General features: G+C 33.7%; 1 protein-coding gene across 2 annotated transcripts in view; it reads left to right on the forward strand.

The window, feature by feature from the left end:
• Nucleotides 1–19,680, forward strand: part of ERBB4 (erb-b2 receptor tyrosine kinase 4) — a gene marked incomplete at both ends in the record, with an annotated part of 1,160,630 nt that overhangs the window by 896,395 nt on the left and 244,555 nt on the right. For both annotated transcript variants that reach the window (XM_079710036.1, XM_079710037.1), the window contains one exon: nt 5,316–5,390. In XM_079710036.1, the coding sequence (XP_079566162.1) occupies nt 5,316–5,390 (75 nt within the window). The remainder of the gene's footprint in view (nt 1–5,315; nt 5,391–19,680) is intronic.

Below are 19,680 nucleotides of genomic sequence, written 5' to 3' on the forward strand. Positions count from 1 at the left end.
ATGATGACTTTAAGTTCACTGGTGCAGAATGATGGTGAGACAGAATTTGACTAGTGTACTCCCTGGCATCTTCTAAGGTAAATGGATTCTGTAATGACAGCCTTAATCCTGACAGTTTTTTGTCTTTGTTTTCATTTATCTTCCTGCCATCCTTTTTCTAACAGCATCCGTATTGTCCAGGTTCACTCACTTCCTAAGAGTTCTGTGGTTTCAGCCGCAGAACGGAATTTAGGATTTGGGCATTTCTAAATGCTTAAGCCCTCCTCTGTACACAACTGCAGTGCAACACTGTGCTTTGAGATCCTTTTAATGAAGCAATGAGGTGCTCTATGCATTAAGTCGCTTCCTTTCAAATTGAGCATGTAGAGACAGAATCTTTCCCTAGGAAGATCATAGGGGCAGTAGGGATGATGGAACAAGTGACAATTTTTATTCCTAAATACACGTAATAAATGACCTATCAGTAAGCGTGAGCTCACCATGCCATCTCCACTTTGGAAAACAGCTTTTCTTTTATATGCCAATATTATGTCAGCTGGATAATTCAGGAACCAAGTTAATGGAAATAATCTTTCAAATCATTTTTCAGAAGGAAGTTCTTACTTTGAATACTGTTTAATGATCATCTGAAAGTAAAATTATCATGTAATACCTTAAAAGCCCTTTTACTACTCTAAAAGTACATTAAATGTATTGGCTCTAATAAGTTCTTTAGATGTTTTTAAAATAGGTGATCCATTTAGCTAGTACCTATCAGGAGAGTCTCACTAATATTCCTAGAGCCAAAAAAATAACATTGTTTCTTCTTGCCTTGACTAGAGAACTTTTATTTTAGCAGCCTTTCTCATTTCATTTATTCTTCAACTTTGTTATATTGAACACCTGTTGTGTATCAGATACAGTGATAGCTAAGTTCAGAAATAAGCAAGACACAGCTCTTGATCACTAGGAAGTCACAGTCCAGTGAATTTTTATTCTTACATTTTATATCCTTTCAGCAGAGATCCCTCAGTATTTTGAAATGATTAGCAAGAATTTAAAACTTAGGAATGATATTCATATTTGAAATTAGCAAGATAGAAATTTTAAAAGAGGACTTGTAAACTAAATTTAGTATGCGGTTGAGTAGTCAAGTAGTCGTAAGGGCAAAGATTATAGTTTCTTTACTAATATCACTTGCATCCATGATGAATGTCAATTTAATTTTTGTTTGGAGATGTGAACTGGGATATTTATTTTTAATAGAGCATCTTTTAAAAATTCATTAAAAGTTTTTAGTAATATTAGAATCATGATTTGATACTATTAAATTTTCTATATGCCTTAATATATTTCTTATCAATTCTTTTTATTTTTTTAAATGTATGTAGTGAAAGAATTTCCATTGATGGAGAGAACAAAAGAAGGGCTGCTTGTGGAATTATTGTCGATAACTTCTGTAATGAAATTTAAAAATATTTTTCCATTTTAATTTCAAAATTTAGAAAAGATTTTGTCAAAATATCTCAACTATGTTACTTGTATGGGTATATCAAGGTGTTTATAAATCAGTAAGTACAAGCAAATGTTAAACACAGCTCAATATTTGGAATTCCAGGTTTTTTAATATATTATATTAACATGTTACAGTTTCTCTTTCTGAACTTTCTGTAAAATTTCTACTTTAGAATGCTAATTATCTAGACAATTGTATTATTTCACATCTTTATTCAGTCTCTTAATTGGGATTTTGACTCTTCAAAAGTTTAATGTTTCCATTATTCTTTGATTTTCCTGAATCTACATAAATTGCATGTGCTAATTATTTGCTTATGTAAAGTACAAAGAGTGGAAATAGAATATACATCTTTAAATACACAGTGATTTGTATTTAGAAAAAATGGAGACCACGCTCTTATTCTGTCTTCCATTCTTGTTTTATCCTCAACTTATAAATACCTTTAAATCTCAAATATCCTACAAAATCTCCTAGACAAACTTTCTTGACCTCACACCCTACCCCCTCAGTAGCTCTTCCTTTTTCCTTTGCTTCTATTCTCTTATTTGCAATTTACTTCTCAACTCACAGCAACCTAAATTCTAGTGACCTTGACTATGACAACTAACATACTCTTAGTAGTTCTTTTAGTAGACCTCTCTTGCACTGGACAACGATCTATGATCATCCATTTCCTGAAGTTTTTTCATGATTTGGCTTCCATGACACTGCAATTAATTGATTTTACTCAAACATATTTTCCTATGTTTCTGGTGTATGAGCTCATCTTATGTCATTTACTAATTATTGGAGTTCCTTTAGTTTCAGTCTCAGTCTCTGCTTTTCTCACTTTATAGATCCTTCTTCAGCCATCACATCCACTTACATGATTTCAGCCTTCTCCTGTATGATGTTTCAAAACTGGATCATTGTACCTGTCCCTCCTGCTTCCTCTCCACTCGCCCCCACACCCTCCCCTCCACCAGACTCCTCTTTCCAGATGCTGAGGAACATTTCTACCTGGATGTAGGAAAACCACACTAAACTTTAGATACCTAAGACTGAAACTATCAACCCTGCTTCCGGAACACACACACACAGAGGAAGGTGTTCCTCCTCTTGCATTCTCTCACTGATGGTACCACTATTCTCAAAGTTAGAAGTATGAGTCATCTTTAACTCCTCTGATCTTTCCCCTTCCATCATCAAATCAGCCACCAACTACTGTTTTGTTTTGTTTTGTTTTCTGCATACGTTTCAAGGTATTCCTTAAATCCAACTCTGCCTCTATCCTAGTTACCATTTACCTAGTTTAATCCTTCATCGTCTCTTACAGAGACTAAAACAGTCTCTGTGCCAAAGGAATCTGTCTGGCTCCCAGCTGACTAGCCTTCAGTGGGCAAAGAAATCAATGTATAACACAAATCTAACAATTTCACAACTTCTTTAAAACCCTGCAGTTGTTTCCCATTAAGTTTGTTCCTAAGTAGACAGTCTTCAAGTTCCGGTTCCTTTCTAATGATCTAGCTTCTTTTTTTCCTTCTCCCTGTTGCCTCATATGTTGTTCTCTAACTATTCAGAATTATTTGTAGCTGTTCATATACTCTCTACCCTTCCTCAGATCGATGCTTTTGCTCCTGCTGTTTCTTACCCCTTAGAAATTATTGCCACCCCAATCCTGGTTATCAGAACTCTGAACTTCAGTTTGTTAACTTCTCCGAGGGTGACCACAACCTTCTGAAACTGTGTGTCCCTCCTCCACACTCTCCTAAGTCACTCGTTCGTGTTGCTCATTATATTTATCATATTGTACAATACACATATGTTTATGCATCTGTCTCCTTCATTAAAGTTTGAGCTCATTAAGAATAGGAAAAGTGTCTAATTCATCTTTTTTCTCCCCCCAGCTCCTAGAATAGTAGGAACACTTAGTAGGCATGTGACACAGTGTTGTTTTTTTTTAATGGATGAATGAAGATCTTTCATTATTCACTCTTTAACTTTCCCCTCAAGTTAAAGCTTACTTTCAAATATTTTTATCTTTCAAAGTTTATAATAAATACAGATTACAAACTAACCATAGCTTTCAGATTATCATTTGGAAGTAAGAAGTAGACTATTAATTTTACAAAAATGGCACTACCGTATTTTAAAAAAGCATTTTGAAGAAGGTATAATTGGAAACTAGAAAAAAATAAGTCCTTTGGAATAGAAGCAAACCATAAAAGACAATTTTCAAACATTTATACTAATTGTTTTTTATTTTTAGAAATGGTTTTGATTATGAATTTTGGAACCAATTCAGTGCTATGTGTTCTACATTTTTATTTTACCTTTAATTTATTTGCTTTTTTTTGAAAGCCTTTTTCACAGTGTATTTCATGTATTTCTGTATTTCTGTACATTAATTTTTTTCTAAGCCACTCAAAGCCAATCCTCAAAAGAAAAATAATTTTCCACCTAGTAGGAATATTATAACTGGTACTGATGAAGGAGGAAAATAGTGACTTAATTATTATTATACTTAGTTATATTTATTTACGTGTTACAGAGTTTTCTAAAGTTATAATGGACAGTCTGGCCTTACACAAGAGCACCTTATTTCTTCATTACATAATGATTTTAACTTCAACTTCTTTTTCAGTTTTAGAAATTAGAATTTGGAAAAAATATTATCAGAAGAATTAGACAGTTCAATAAATCATAGCTGTATAAGGAATCTTGATACTACACTGCAGCTATATGTGTTTAATGAGAGAAAAGGGAAAGAAATACAATTCAAATTTATTGGCAGATGGAAGAAATAATATTTCTATAATACTTCAAAATCAGAATTCTGTGTACTTATATAATTTTACTTAAATGTTAACCTCTGTGGATTCTTTACTTACCTGAGTCTCAACTTATTTTCCTTGGGGAGTATTTACTTAATTTTTATTGTTTGAGTTAAATATTATGGCAGTTTAAATACCTGTTTTCACTTGACTGTTATGGCACTGCTTTTTTAAAAGCAAGTATCAATATAAACTGCAGTATGGTGAAACCAGTTAATATGCTTGTTAAATGAATTCATGTTTAAAGATAAGTATGTTTTAAAGACAGTCACAACCAAGGAATGGAATAATGTGATTTTGTAAAGTATCCATGAGAATAACATTAAAGCACATTAACTCATTTTCTGCTGAAATCAATATTTAATAATGAGTATTAAGCATCAGGTTATTATATTATATTGAATAGCTCACGTTTTCTTTTTTATTGATTTTGTTTTTTACTTCAGCTTAAAGCCTTTTAGAAGAAACTGTATACATGAAACCAATTATAGCCATTGAAATATCAAGTTATTCATCAAGACATAATATCGCAAATGATTCAAATGAATGTAAAGTATTAGAAATGAGCAATATGTGCTTGGAAATTATCCACAGAAACAGTGTACAATTTCCTTTACTGTGGACTTGTTTCTTTGCATTCCATTTGTGTAGTATTTACAATTTATTTCTGGGTATCCGTCAAGTATAGTAACCTCACTAGCTTTAAATTCATGATATTCAAAAATTGTCTAATAACAATAATTAAGAGTTTGACACAATTGGTATTTGTCTTATATATTCTTTTTTAAAATGACTAATTTTTCTTTCCTTGTATTTTTAAAATTTCGATCTTCTGCAGGTGCATAGGCTCAAGTATTGAAGACTGCATCGGCCTGATGGATAGGTACTTGGTGTGCTTGCTTCCCATGTTCTTCCTCCAAGGCTCCATGTGTGAGCACTGGTGCATGTGTGTGCATGCCACTGTGAATGGAGAATGATGTTTTCTGTTCTGTAATTGCCTGCAGGTGTAGCGGTCCCACTAGTCATGACTGCATTTACTACCTTTGGACGGGCCATTCCACTTTACCACAACATGCTAGGTAACATCTACCATGTTTCCATTTTGTCACTCAAATCCTTTCCCAGTTGTCATGGATAAAAAAAGTACTAACCAGTTGGGTGAAATTTATAATACGTTAAATCAGGGAGTTTTGAAAGAGGCATGTAACCCTTTACTTTTCAAGCCACATTTCTTACCTCTTCTTCCTTTATTCATTATGACTATAGAATCCAAATTAGTAATCTCATTGATTATTAATTTTGTACAATTTAAACAATATTTTAAATATTAATCTAGAGCTTTAATAGTCTTTATGTTCTTAATTATGTAGATGATTGCAAAAAATATTTTAAGAGTGTAATTTGCAGAAGTTAATCTATTTTTGTAAGGTGTTTGTTACTTGATTCAATTTCTGATTTTATGTTATTTTGAACTGGTTGTTATATTCTCTAGGCATAAGAATTACTATAGACTAAAGGCAGTGTAGAAAATATTTTGTGCAGGTGAAAGTACAAGCTAGAATTAAAAAACAAAATATTTCATTAATGTTTATACAAAAACTTTACTTAAATGTTTGTAGTGGTTTTATTCAAAATCACCAGAACCTGGAAATTACTCAAATGTTTTTTAATTGTGGTATATCTATACATTGCAACATTACTCAGCAACAGAAAGGAACAAACTGCTGACATACACAAAACATGCATGGATCTCAAAAACATTAAGCTAAGTGTAGTGTTAGATTGTTTATTTGAGATTTTTTTCTTGTTTCTTGATGTGAGAATGTATTGCTATAAACTTCCCTCTTAGAAATGTTTTTGCTGTGTCACATAGGTTTGGGGTTGTCGTATTTTCATTGTCATTTGTTTCTGTGTATTTTTTTTTATTTCTTCTTTGATTTCTTCAGTGATTTCTTGGTTATTTAGTAGCACACTGATTAGCTTCCATATATTTGTGGTTTTTTCCTGTAATTGGTTTCCAATCTCATAGTGTTGTAGGCAGAAATGATGTTTGATACAATATCAATTTTCTTAAATTTTTGGAGGCTTAATTTGTGACCCAAGATGTGATCTATCCTGGAGAATGTTCCATGTACACTTGAGAAGAAAGTATATTCTGCCGCTTTTGGGTGGAATGTTCTATAAATATCAATTAGATATATCCGGTCTATTGTGTCATTTAAAGCTTGTGTTTCCTTATTAATTTTTTGTTTGGATGATCTGTCCATTGGTGTAAGTGGTGTGTTAAAGTCCTCTACTATTATTGTGTTACTGTCGATTTCTCCTTTCATGGTTGTTAACATTTGCCTTATGTATTGAGATGCTCCTATGTTGGGTGCATAAACATTTATAATTGTTATATCTTCTTCTTGGATTGATCCTTTGATCATTATGTAGTGTCCTTCCTTATCTCTTGTAACAGTCTTTATTTTAAAGTCTATTTTACCTGATACAAGTATTGCTACTCCAGCTTTCTTTTGATTTCCATTTGCGTGGAATATTTTTCTCCATCCCCTCACTTTCAGTCTGTATGTGGCCCTAGGTGTGAAGTGTGTCTCTTGTAGACAGCATATATATGGGTCCTGTTTTTGTGTCCATTCAGCCGGTCTGTGTTTTTTGGTTGGGGCATTTAATCTATTTACATTTAAGGTTATTATAGATATGTATGTCCCTCTTACCACTTTCTTAATTGTTCTGGGTTTGTTTTTGTGGGTCTTTTTCTTCTCTTGTGTTTCCTACCTAGAGAAGTTTCTTTAGCATTTGTTGTAAAGCTGGTTTGGTGGTGCTGAATTCTCTTAGCTTTTGCTTGTCTGAAAAGCTTTTGACTTCTTCATCGAATCTGAATGAGATCATTGCTGGTTAGAGTAATCTTGGTTGTAGGTTTTTCCCTTTCATCACTTTAATTATATCCTGCCACTCCCTTCTGGCTTGCAGAGTTTCTGCTGAAAAATCAGCTGATAACCTTATGGGGATTCCTTTGTATGTTATTTTTTGTTTTTCTCTTGCTGCTTGTAATATTTTTTTCTTTGAATTTAATTTTTGTTAATGTGATTAATATGTGTCTTGGTGTGGTTTTCCTAGGGTTTATCTGTATGGGACTCTGTGCTTCCTGGACTTGGGTGACTATTTCCTTTCCCATGTTAGGGAAATTTTCCATTATTATCTCTTCAATTATTTTCACAGACCCTTTCTTTTTCTCTTCTTCTTCTGGGACCCCTATAATTCAAATGTTGGTGTGTTTAGTGTTGTCCTAGAGGTCTCTGAGACTGTACTCAATTCTTTTCATTCTTTTTTCTTTATTCTGTTCCTCAGCAGTTATTTCCACCATTTTGTCTTCCAGCTCACTTATTAGTTCTTCTGCCATTGATTCCTTCTAGTGTATTTTTCATTTCCATTATGTGTTGTTCATCTCTGTTTGTTTGTTCTGTAGTTCATCTAGATCTTTGTTAAACATTTCTTGTATTTTCTCAATCCATGGCTCCATTCCATTTCCAAGATTCTGGATCTTCTTTACTATCATTACTCTGAATTCTTTTTCAGGTAGACTGCCTATTTCCTCTTCATTTATTTGGTCTTGTAGGTTTTTACCTTGCTCCTTCATCTGTGACATACTTTTTTGCCATCTCATTTTTTTTTTTAATGAGTGAGATTGTGTTCCTGTCTTACTGGTTGTTTGGCCTGAGGCTTCCAAAACGGGTTTGTAGGCTATTGGGTAGAGCTGGATATTGGTGCTGAGATGAGTAAATCCATGAGACCTCACTCTGATGAATATTCCCTGGGGTCTGAGGTTCTCTGTGAGGCCAGTCATTCGGACTCGGAGCTTCCAGTGCAGGAACTTTGACCTGACCCCAGGATCGTGAACCAATATCCCACAAGCCACCGGAGGCAGCAGAAGAAAAAAGAAACAAAAAGCAGTAACAAAGTAAAAAATAAAATTAGACTAGGAAACTAACAGGTAGGTTAGGAAGAATATAAAAACAGTGGGAATGTAAATTGATACAACCACTATGGGAAAGAGTATGGAGGTTTCTTAAAAAACTAAAAATAGAACTATCATATGACCCATCAATCCCACTACTGCACATATACCCTGAGAAAACCATAATTCAAAAAGAGACATGTACCACAATGTTCATTGCAGAACTATTTACAATAACCAGGACATGGTACCAACCTAAATGCCCATCGACAGATGAATGGATAAAGAAGATATGGAACATATATACAATGGAATATTACTCAGCCATAAAAAGAAATGAAACTGAGTTATTTGTAGTGAGGTGGATGGGCCTAGAGTCTGTCATACAGAGTAAAGTAAGTCAGGAAGAGAAAAACAAATACTGTATGCTAACACATATGTATGGAATCTAAAAAAAAAACAAAAAATAGTACTGATGAACCTAGTTGCAGGGCAGGGATAAAGAGGTAGACATAGAAAATGGACTTGAGGACATGGGGTAGGAGGGCAAAGCTGGGGTGAAGTGAGAGCAACAGTGACATATATACACTATCATGTAAAATATTTAGCTAGTGGGAAGCAGCAACATGGCACAGGAGATCAACTTGGTGCTTTGCCACAACCTAGAGGGTTGCAATAGGGAGGGTGGGAGGGGGGCTCAAGAAGGAGGCAATATGGGGACATGTGTATGCATATGGCTGATTCACTTTGTTATGCAACATTAACTAAGAGTATTATGAAGCAATTATACTCCAATAAAGATCTATTAAAAAATAAAAACATTAAGCTAAATGAAATAAGCTAGACTTAAAAGAATACATAGTATAGGATTCCATTTATAAGGCACTCTTGGAAAGGAAGAACAATGGAGACAGAAGTCGATCAGTATTGCCAGGAACTGGGAGGTGGGAGATGAGTTGGACTATAAAAGGTCATAAGGAAATTTGAGGAGATGATAGAACTGTTCTGTATCTTGATAGTGGTGACAGTTACACAAATGTATGGGCTTGTCAAAAATGGTCATTCAGTTAAAAATAATGAATTGTACTATATATAAATTATACCTCAATAAATTTGACTTTTAAAACATCTCATATTTAGGAAAATAGTAACTTTACAATGTTATGTGGAAATATTGTTAGCTTTCTTTATGAAACAAATTAATTGTATCTTTTGGAAGAGAGAAGGTAGTACTAAATTACAATTAGCAAAGCAACTGTTTTGGATAAGGCACTGCCTTTTCATGTAAAGTTTTGATTGAAATATAACATATATAGTGTAAAAATACATAAAACATAAGTGTAAAGCTCAGTGAATTTCTCCAAATGAAACATTTATGTAATAATCAGCCAGATCAAGAAACAGAATAGTATCAGAACCAGAAATGCTTCTTGTGCTCCATTCTGAGGGTAACAACTGCCTTGAATGCTAACAACATAGGTCAGTTGCCTGTTTTTGTACTTTGTATAAATTGAATCATAAACTATGTCCTCTTTACATCTGGCTTCTTTTGCTAAATATTATATTTATGAGATTCATCTAAGTCATCTAATTTAGTTGTAGTTTTTTTCAGTTATATGGTATTTTGCCTTTAAATGTTTTTAAAACAGTCAAATGAGTTATATGTCTGATTAACAAATTATTTTAATGAAGTAAAGAGAGCAATTAAACTCTAAAAAAAAAGGAATGTGATAGATTTAAGTGACTTATACAACAGTGGCACTTTGGCATTTGGGCATAATCAAGACCAGTTAGTACAGTTGTTCAGAGCAAGGTCAAATTATGGGGAAAAAATTCAATAAGAGAGAGACAGAGAGAGAAAGAGGTAGGGAAAGAGAACCTAAGGCGCAAACTGCAGTTTTATAAGCTAGCGTCTATTTTAGATTGTTCCTATATATATGAAATATTTTTTCCTCCTTGAGCCTTTGGTTGAGTCACTGTACTATCACTTTGAAGCATGTTTTCACATTTGTTTTGATGATTTTTTAATAATTATTACAGCCAATTAACAAGAGGTGATGTAGTATGGTGGTTAAATGTGCTGTCTTTGGAATTCAATTTTCTGAGTTCAAAGTCAGGTTCTACCATTTTTTAAATGTGTGACCTTATGGAAGTTCCTTATATTATCTGAGCTTCACTTTCTTCATTATACAATAGGAATATTAATATCATTCATAAATTGGCTATGAAGATTGAATGAGTCTATAAAACAGTGCCTAGTTTAAATGAATCACTCAATAAATGCTATTACTTATTAATTCTCTAGATATCAAATATATTAAATGTTGAGGATGGAGGAACATACCCCTCTAGGGGGAGGGAAGTCTCTCAGAGTCATCCAGGGAGCTTTGATGTGTCCCTCTACCTCTCTCTCTCTTTTTTTTTTTTTGCGGTATACGGGCCTCTCACTATTGTGGCCTCTCCCATTGTGGAGCACAGGCTCTGGACGTGCAGGCTCAGCGGCCATGGCTCACGGGCCCAGCCACTCCGTGGCATGTGGGATCTTCCCGGACCGGGGCACGAACCCGTGTCCCCTGCATCGGCAGGCGGACTCTCAACCACTGCACCACCAGGGAAGACCCCCTCTACATCTTTGATAGTCCTTTGAAGGAAGGGAGGACATTTCTTTCTTCATCTTGAGAATCACTGTCATAGCGAGGGCCACTGGTACCAATGGCAGTAGGTCATAGGCAGAGGCATATGCAGAGACAGAGAAAGAGTTAAAACCATAGTGATGGGTGACTTGTGGTTTTCAATTATAGTAATTGAGGTTATATATCTCAAAATCATAGTGTATCTTATAGATTTAATATTTACAACATTTTAAAAAAAGTGGTTTGGGAATTTTCAGTCCTCTTGCTTGCATAGATTCCCAGGCCATTCCCTATAGTCTCAGACAAATACACCTAATTCAGATGAGTTTTGTCATAAATTGGTGACCATGACCAGTAGCAACATATAGATTGTACAGTTCAGCCCATCATTCCAATGAAAAATCACCTGTAGGCCTTTGTACAGGTAAAGAGCAGAGGTTCTTGAATGTGAAAGCCTGAGTTCAAGTGTTGACTCTACAATATTTTTTATCTGTAAAATGGGGACAATAATGGTAATATTTAAAATGAGAATCCTTATACCTCATAAAATTGGTGTGAAGATTAAATGAGATAATGAAAAGGAGCCATTATCTAGTATATGTTCACTGGTGATATTTATGACTCTAGTTGAAATATTAGAAAAACAGTCTTTTTAAAAATCTCATAAGGGCCTCCCTGGTGGCGCAGTGGTTGAGAGTCCGCCTGCCGATGCAGGGGATACGGGTTCGTGTCCCGGTCTGGGAGGATCCCATATGCCGCGGAGCGGCTGGGCCCGTGAGCCATGGCTGCTGAGCCTGCGCATCCGGAGCCTGTGCTCCGCAACGGGAGAGGCCACAACAGTGAGAGGCCCGCATACCACAAAAAAAAAAAAAAATCTCATGATGTTGTGTTCTATTAGTATTTTATATCAGGGCATTAACCCAATAGTTCAATGGCTATGGAATTAACATATCAAAACTTCTCAGGTTTTAAGTACTTAAATTTTATATCACACTTCTAAGTATAATGAACTCAAAGAATTGGTAGTATGTAGCTAATTGTTCCTTTCAGAAAACTCTAGATATCTTTAATTAATACCTCTTTTGAACTTAAATTTAAAGTAATGTTACTCTGTTCTTCAATTGTATTGACTTGTTAGATTTGATTGACTTTCCAGAGGCTGTTTATAAGGCAATTTGGAATTTACATGAAAGATTTAGCTTGGACACTTTGGAAAAGTATTTATGACCATAGAGAATTTTGACATGGATTGGGTGAGAAGTAAAAATAACAGTTACCTCCTTTTTCAGGTCCTTAGTATTGCAGTAAATGCTTACCTCTCTGAAATGGGGTGGGTATATATTTAATTGAAAGCAGGTGACTAGTCTAGTAATATTCAGATCATTTTCCATTTTTAAATTACATCACAGTTTTCTTTAAGCTTCTGTCTGAATTGATTAAAATAAATCTTACATAATAGGAGGACAAAAACATGATATAAAATAATGATTTAAGTTTCATAAACCATGCTTTAACTGGGAGATTATCCAAAGCCTAGATTTTTTTTAGTTACAGAAAATTACATTGAGCATGTCAATGTGACCATCTCAAGATATTTAGAGTTCATACTCCCTACTGCCCCATTATGATATATTCTATTTCCTAAACCAGCAGGAAAAGAAATTGAAGATTTAAATGAAAACAGGTGAAATGTTTCCAATCTTGATCGACTTTCATTTTCTAAGCAGTGTTATTCTTTCCCGAGCCTGCAATTTGTGAATTGGTTTTCCACACTCGATTTACTTTACAGGCTGCTGCTGGAATTTCTTCCAGGAAGATTGGATAAGACAGTATAGATTTATTTTTTTTTACCTGTAGCCTCCTAGAATATGCTACTTATAGTGAAAATAATACTTGATATTTTGAAACATCTCCATTCTTTCCTTATGTGAAATAAATGACTTAAAAATAGCATTTAGCTTTGATGCTCTTCCTTCCCTATCAAGGATCCTATGCAGAAATATGTTCAAAAAGTTTATTATTAATATTATTATTATTATTCTTTTTTGTATGCGATTTATTTTAGCTTGCATATATGGTGCTTTCTTATAGATTCTGATAAACAATGTATTAGATTCTATTCTATTTTAGTTTCTTTGTCAAACATCTATCCAAAGCTTTTTTAAAATCCTTACTCCATTAGAGACTAACCTTGTTCATCTCAGCAAGCAAAGTCTCTATTTGGCAAAGCATTTTTTTTGTTATCTAGCAATTCAGACTCTAAACTAATAATTTTTATTGAATTTGTGACAGAAATTATAACAACTACTAGATACATGTTCAAGCATTTTTATCTGGCTGTTTGTTTCAACTCAATTATCCTAAATGCTTCACAATATGAAATAAGGTAATTGAACTTAGTTTAACTCCCTAAATCTCATATAGCCAGATATTTGAAACGTTTTATATTCCTGTCGCATTTTGATGCCTGTGTCACACTTTCACTTTACGATATAGCGGTTATTACCTAAGAGGTCACATAACGGTTTATTCTTTAGCAGTGTGACCCATGTGTGATATATGAGAGAGATGATGTGATATTTTTGGCACCACTCTCACAAATGGCACAATCCTTTTTCTTTTTGTCGCCCCCAAGGAACTTAATTCTTATGTCTAAATCGAATGGTCAAAGTTGCCTGTAGATAGTTACCTTATTTGAGTGGCAGTTGTGTTATGATCCCTAAGTAAAATAAATAAAAGTACACAGGCTTTTTATTACAAGTCTATCCTTAGTTCACCATATTCTAGACATTAAATTTACTTTTGAATTAAAGAGCATTCGAAGAAGTGAAGGAGAGTGTGTGAATTTCTTCTTTTCCAGCTGATTTGGGTCCCACACTTCCCAGTACGCATAAAATACCAAAATTGTCAAAGAAGCATAAGGCAAGAGCAAAACAGATCAGTTGTTGTTAATTCCTGTTCATACAGTTCAAGTGGTTATTTTAAACAAACGTATTTAGTGGCACAATGTTGCATGAGTGGCGTTTATAATGATACCAAAATGCCCACACATTGTTACAAAGCTTTTACAGATCCTGGAAACATTAATATTAAACTCAAACCCACTGACTGTAAAAATGTGACCAGAAGTCATAGTTACGGTTGAAAGTCAAAAGAGATTTTAAGAGCATTGACTTTAGAACTGTAATAGAAAATCTAAAGATAGCATTATTGAACTGGGAAGATGTTTATTATACTAGTTAAGGGTCAGAGCAAAAATTCAGTGGATCAAGGGAACAATTATGAATAATTTTTCACTCTTTCCCATAAGCATCTTGCTTCAGCATAGAAATTATGATGTTTATAATTATTAATTTCTTATCTGGAATGATGTCAGGACTGCCTTCAGTCAGTTATCTTAGAATATCTTAAGCTTCACTGAAATTTGTTACTGACAATCTAATGTGTTTTTTTAAAAATGGAAGCAAAAAAATGAAAGATATTCCTGAAACCTCAGCTCCTTTCTTTAGACAGATATTTACGGTTTTAAAAGTACTTTGCATGTGTTTTTCCAGTATTCAACCCCTGGCATTGTTTACTTATAGAGTACAATTTAGAGGTATAAGTATGTCATCGATATTACTCAGGATTTTTATTCAGGATTTTAGTAGACTAGAATATTAAATTTTATTTCATAATATTTTATTTCTAATATCTTTCAGACTAAGAGCTGTCTAAATTGCAACAAACTAAAACTATAAACCCATTGCAAACATTTCTGTAGCTGGTATATATAGAGATACATTGACATGGTACAAAGGAAGTGAAAAAGTAAGAGATATGGCAAAATGAACAATAATTCCTAATAAAGAAAAATTACTTCACGCTTTCAAATGACTAAGATGTAAATGCGTTAAACAACTAGTTATATATATATATATATGTTTGTATATATTGTAAAAAATGGCATTTGACCTGGTCCCTTACTAACATCTGACACAAAAGTTATCAGTAAATTTTTGGAAGTCCTAAGGTAATGCCTTCTCATCTAGTCAGCACCCAAATACTATTGTTTGAATATCTGGGAATTTAATATGCTATAGAATGATGAGGGTTACCACATATACCATATATCTTTGGTCATTTACCTACTCCTGATATTTAATCCTTAAAATCATGCTTAGTATGTGTGTGAAATGATTTCAGTGTTTTATAGAAAAAAACATCAGAGTAATTATATAACAGTGAATGTATTAAACTTCTCCAATGTGAAGGTATTAGTGAATTTAGGATCTAAAACTATCAAAGTTTGCCCTCAAAACCTATTTTGAAATTCAAAATATCGTAAATATGGATTATATATTTGATAACTAAAATGGTAAGGATTAAACAAAAAAAACTTTGTGATTAGGTAAAGTGACTGAATTGTTCAACTGCTATATAAGTTTTTTATTACCATATAAAAAATTACCATAAACTTAGCAGCTTAAAAACAGAAATACAAACAAAAACACAGTTCTATAGGTAAAAGTACAGGCATGTCTATTTAGGTCTTCTGTCCATTTTTGGATTGGGTTGTTTGTTTTTTTGATATTGAGCTGCATGAGCTGCTTGTATATTTTGGAGATTAATCCTTTGTCAGTTGCTTCATTTGCAAATATTTTCTCCCATTCTGAGGGTAATGAGGTGGATGGACCTAGAGACTGTTATACAGAGTGAAGTAAGTCAGAAAGAGAAAAACAAATACCGTATGTGTTAACATATATATGGAATCAAAAAAAAAAAAAAGGTTCTGAATAACCTAGGGGTAAGACAGGAATAAAGACCCAGATGTAGAGAATGGACTTGAGGACACAGGGAGGGGCAAGGGTAAGCTGGGATGAAGTGAGAGAGTGACATGGACATATATACACTACCAAATGTAACATAAATAGCTAGTGGGAAGCAGCTGTATAGCACAGGGAGATCAGCTCGGTGCTCTGTGACCACCTAGGGGGTGGGATAGGGAGGGTGGGAGGGAGACACAAGAGGGAGGAGGTATGGGGATATATGTATACATATAGCTGATTCACTTTGTTATAAAGCAAAAACTAACACACCATTGTGAAGGAATTATACTCCAATAAAGATGTTAAAAAAAATAAATTATAGACATGGCTGGGTTCTCACCTTAGGATGTCACCAGGCTGAAATCAAGGTGCTGTCTAGGTTATTTTCTCACCCAGAGGTTGGAGTCCTTTTCCAAGTTTACTCAGGTGATTGGCAGAATCTGGGTCCTTGCAGTTATAGGACTGTGGCTCTTGTTTCATTGCTTGTTCTTTGCCTTGGGCATTCCTTGTCATGCAGCCTGTTCCATCTTCAAAGACAGCAACAGTGTGCCAGTTTTCTCATTATAGAATCTTTTAAGTTTTACCTCTCTGATCTCTAGACCCAAATTAAAAGGCACCTTGATTAGATCAGGCCCACCTGATTGTCTCCCAACCTTAAGGTCAAGTAATTTGGGACCTTAATTACATCTGCAAAATCCTTTTATAGCACACCCAGAATAGTATTTGATTGAATAACTGAGTGAATGTATGTTTATACACTATAGGCTGGAATCTTGTGGGCCATCTTTGAATTTTGCCTACTTTACTACCATAGCACTTTCAGTGCTCCCTTTCTTATTTCTTCTTGTCCTGCAAGAAAAGAACTTTATTTTCTGTGTCCCATGCAACTTTGCCATATAAGAACACCTTTAAGTCTGAGAGAAATTTGTCTTGCTACCTTCAAATAATTTATTGCTTGCTTGTCTGAAAAAGAGCCAAAAGCAAGCAATTAAACTGTTGTCTTAGAACTAAAACCAGGGTTCTTTTGTACATTTAAAACCAGGGTTCTTTTGTATAATTATTTTCTATAAGGTAAGACCTCAATGTACACATTGGCTCCAGGTGTTCAATACTCCATCTGTGAGCAGTAACTCATAATATAATTAGGATCAAACTGCCCTGATGTTAACTCCAAGTTTATTGCCTTTACATTTATTTGTCAGACAGGTGAGTCTTCCCCAAGAGTGTTCTAGACCTGCCCCGTTCAATATGGTAACCATAAGCCACATGTGCTCATTGAGCACTTTAAATATGGTTAAAACAAATTGAGATGTGCTGTAATTGTAAAATGTACACCAGATTTTAAAGACATTGTATGAAGAAAGGAATGTAAAATATCTCATTAAAATTTTGCATTGATTACATGTTTGAATGCTAATAATTTTGGACATATGGGTTAAATAAAATTTTATCATAATTAATTTCATCTCTTAAGAATACATCTACTAGAATATTTTAAATAACCATTTGCTTGCATTAGATATCTGTTGCACAACACTACTCTAGAGATGTTATCATAAAACTTGGAATACTCTTACCAATGAAAACCTTTCATCACACACTCATCTATGCAGTTATATAAATAGAATTTATGATAGATATTTAAAGGGATAGAATAAAAATTTAATATAAACAGAAACTAATTTTTTTTCTTACCTCCTCACCTTGGAGGTCACAGATTTTGATTCTAGAATGTGATATCTAGATGGAGAGGTAGCAGGCCTTTTTCCTATGAATATTTTGGTAACTGTTTTGAGCACAATAAGAATGTTGGAGGGAACGGTTTTTCATGTTCACAAAAGGGTATTTATTTTACCATCTTTGATAGGTTACAGATGGGATGAGTCAGACAGAGCCAAGGAGAAACATCCGTTTGCCTGTACCCATTGCATATATCTGTAGATTTATATGTGCCCACAGATCTTATAAACTTCTACAAGAGAAGACTAAAATATAATCATCTGGGTCTGCATTCAGAATTCTGAGTATTGTCTACTTTTTAAATTGAAAATCACTCAGAGACATGGAATTATATTGCAAAGACTCTTAAAATTGCATTTTGTAGCCAATATTTCTATTAAAATATTGTTTCAATTTTTATATGTCATAAATGAACAATACTTAAGCAGAAATATTTCTTAGGTATAGGTCAAAGTTTCTATTTTTATGCCTGACATATATATATATATATATATATATATATATATATATATGTCTATTCAGAAAAGAGTCAAAATTATTCTCCCATATAACTCAGGCATACATTGGATTAGACCCTAAGTACCTTTCCTTTTTTTTACATTTCCTATTTAACTAAAGGTATCTAATTAACTGGGACCCCCTTCTGTGACGTGGTTACATAAAATGATATGTAGATATTAACTTAAATTGCTCTCTTCATGATTTTTTCTTATTAACATCAGCACATTCCCTAACTAATCATTCTTTCATAAACATACAATTATTTTTATACTATGTATGTAGGCAGGAGCTAATTAACAGAGAGCACTTTGATTTACCAATGAAATTCCTCACAGTAATTTCATTCTTTGCTACCATCCCCCCTCAAACCAAAACTGATATAATTTCATTTTAGTAATTTCACAGTAACTCATAACCAATGAAAGAATGATCAGAAAAGGGAAACCCACCTCTAATAAACACTGAATGCCTCTAGCCATTGCAGTTTTCATAACATTCTGTTCCTCTGCCCAGAGTAAAACATTCCATATGCTTGAGTCATTTATGGAATAATTATAGTTACTTTTAGTAGAATTAAAAATAAAACAACAATAACAAAACCCCTTACCATAAAAAGTTTACTTGTTGAAGGGAAAAAATAAAACAACGATTTTTTTAATGAAAAAAGCAAAATTTATTTCCAAAGTTGTTTGTTTCTTGAACCTCTGGATCCCAATTCCTAGTGTTCAAATCCCAAGTTCAAATCCCAGAGTAAATGCGACCATTGTTCTATGCAATAAAAAAGAAAGGAACAACGGAAAAATCAAAACACCAGTTCTTATTTCTTTCTTAGAATAGCGTTACTTTTTCCAAAATCTCAGACTTAGAGCTTGTTTTTTGCCATCCTTTAAAAAAACATATATAATATATGTCTATCAGGTGCACTACACTATCACATTTAACTTTCATGATATAAAATAGTTATCACCATTATCATTTAACAAATGAAACAGGTTCAGAGCAATTTACAAAAAATCACTTGGCTGGTAAGTAGAAAAGCAAAGATTTGAGCTCAACTGTTTGTGATTGATTCTACAAACCACATTTCCTTCTTTCTACTAGATTGGTTCCCAAGTGGAAGAACAGTTAAGAGTTATTTGTATGGTGAGGCTGATAGAATATTTTATAGCCTACTAAAATAGTTTCACCCATTGTCTTCCCCTTAGTCCTGACTTTTACCTATTTAGCCTTCCTCCGATGTATAACATTTTATAATGCTTGTCCTCAAACAACATATTTTAGTCTAACAATATACCTGGCACTGCTTGGTGAGAATATACCAATATTTCCCATGTTCTAAGCATATACTCATGTAGGATGGTAACATAATATAAATATATTTTTACTTTTTTATATATTAATACATTAGTGACAAATCTAAGACATTTATGAATAAACATAGGTGAAGTTTTTTTTTCTTTAATCTTTTCTATAGTGGCAGTTATTTATAAATTCTCTATGGATTTGGTAAAAGTACTGTGGTTCCATATGAGAACTGCTTCCATCAGACCTGACACAAATTCCATTAATGCTGCCACCCCCAGACTCACTTACCAAAGGTGGAAATAAGAATCCAAGCTTTATGGACACTCAGCAATAAAATAATAGACAACATAGTGCTGGGATTTGGCAGGTTTTTTCTTTAGATTTTCCTCTCTAGTTTATACTGTAAGATTTGTGGGATGGGGCA

This window comes from Hyperoodon ampullatus, assembly GCF_949752795.1.
Source record: "Hyperoodon ampullatus genome assembly, chromosome: 8".
Classification (NCBI taxonomy): Eukaryota; Metazoa; Chordata; class Mammalia; order Artiodactyla; family Ziphiidae; genus Hyperoodon; species Hyperoodon ampullatus.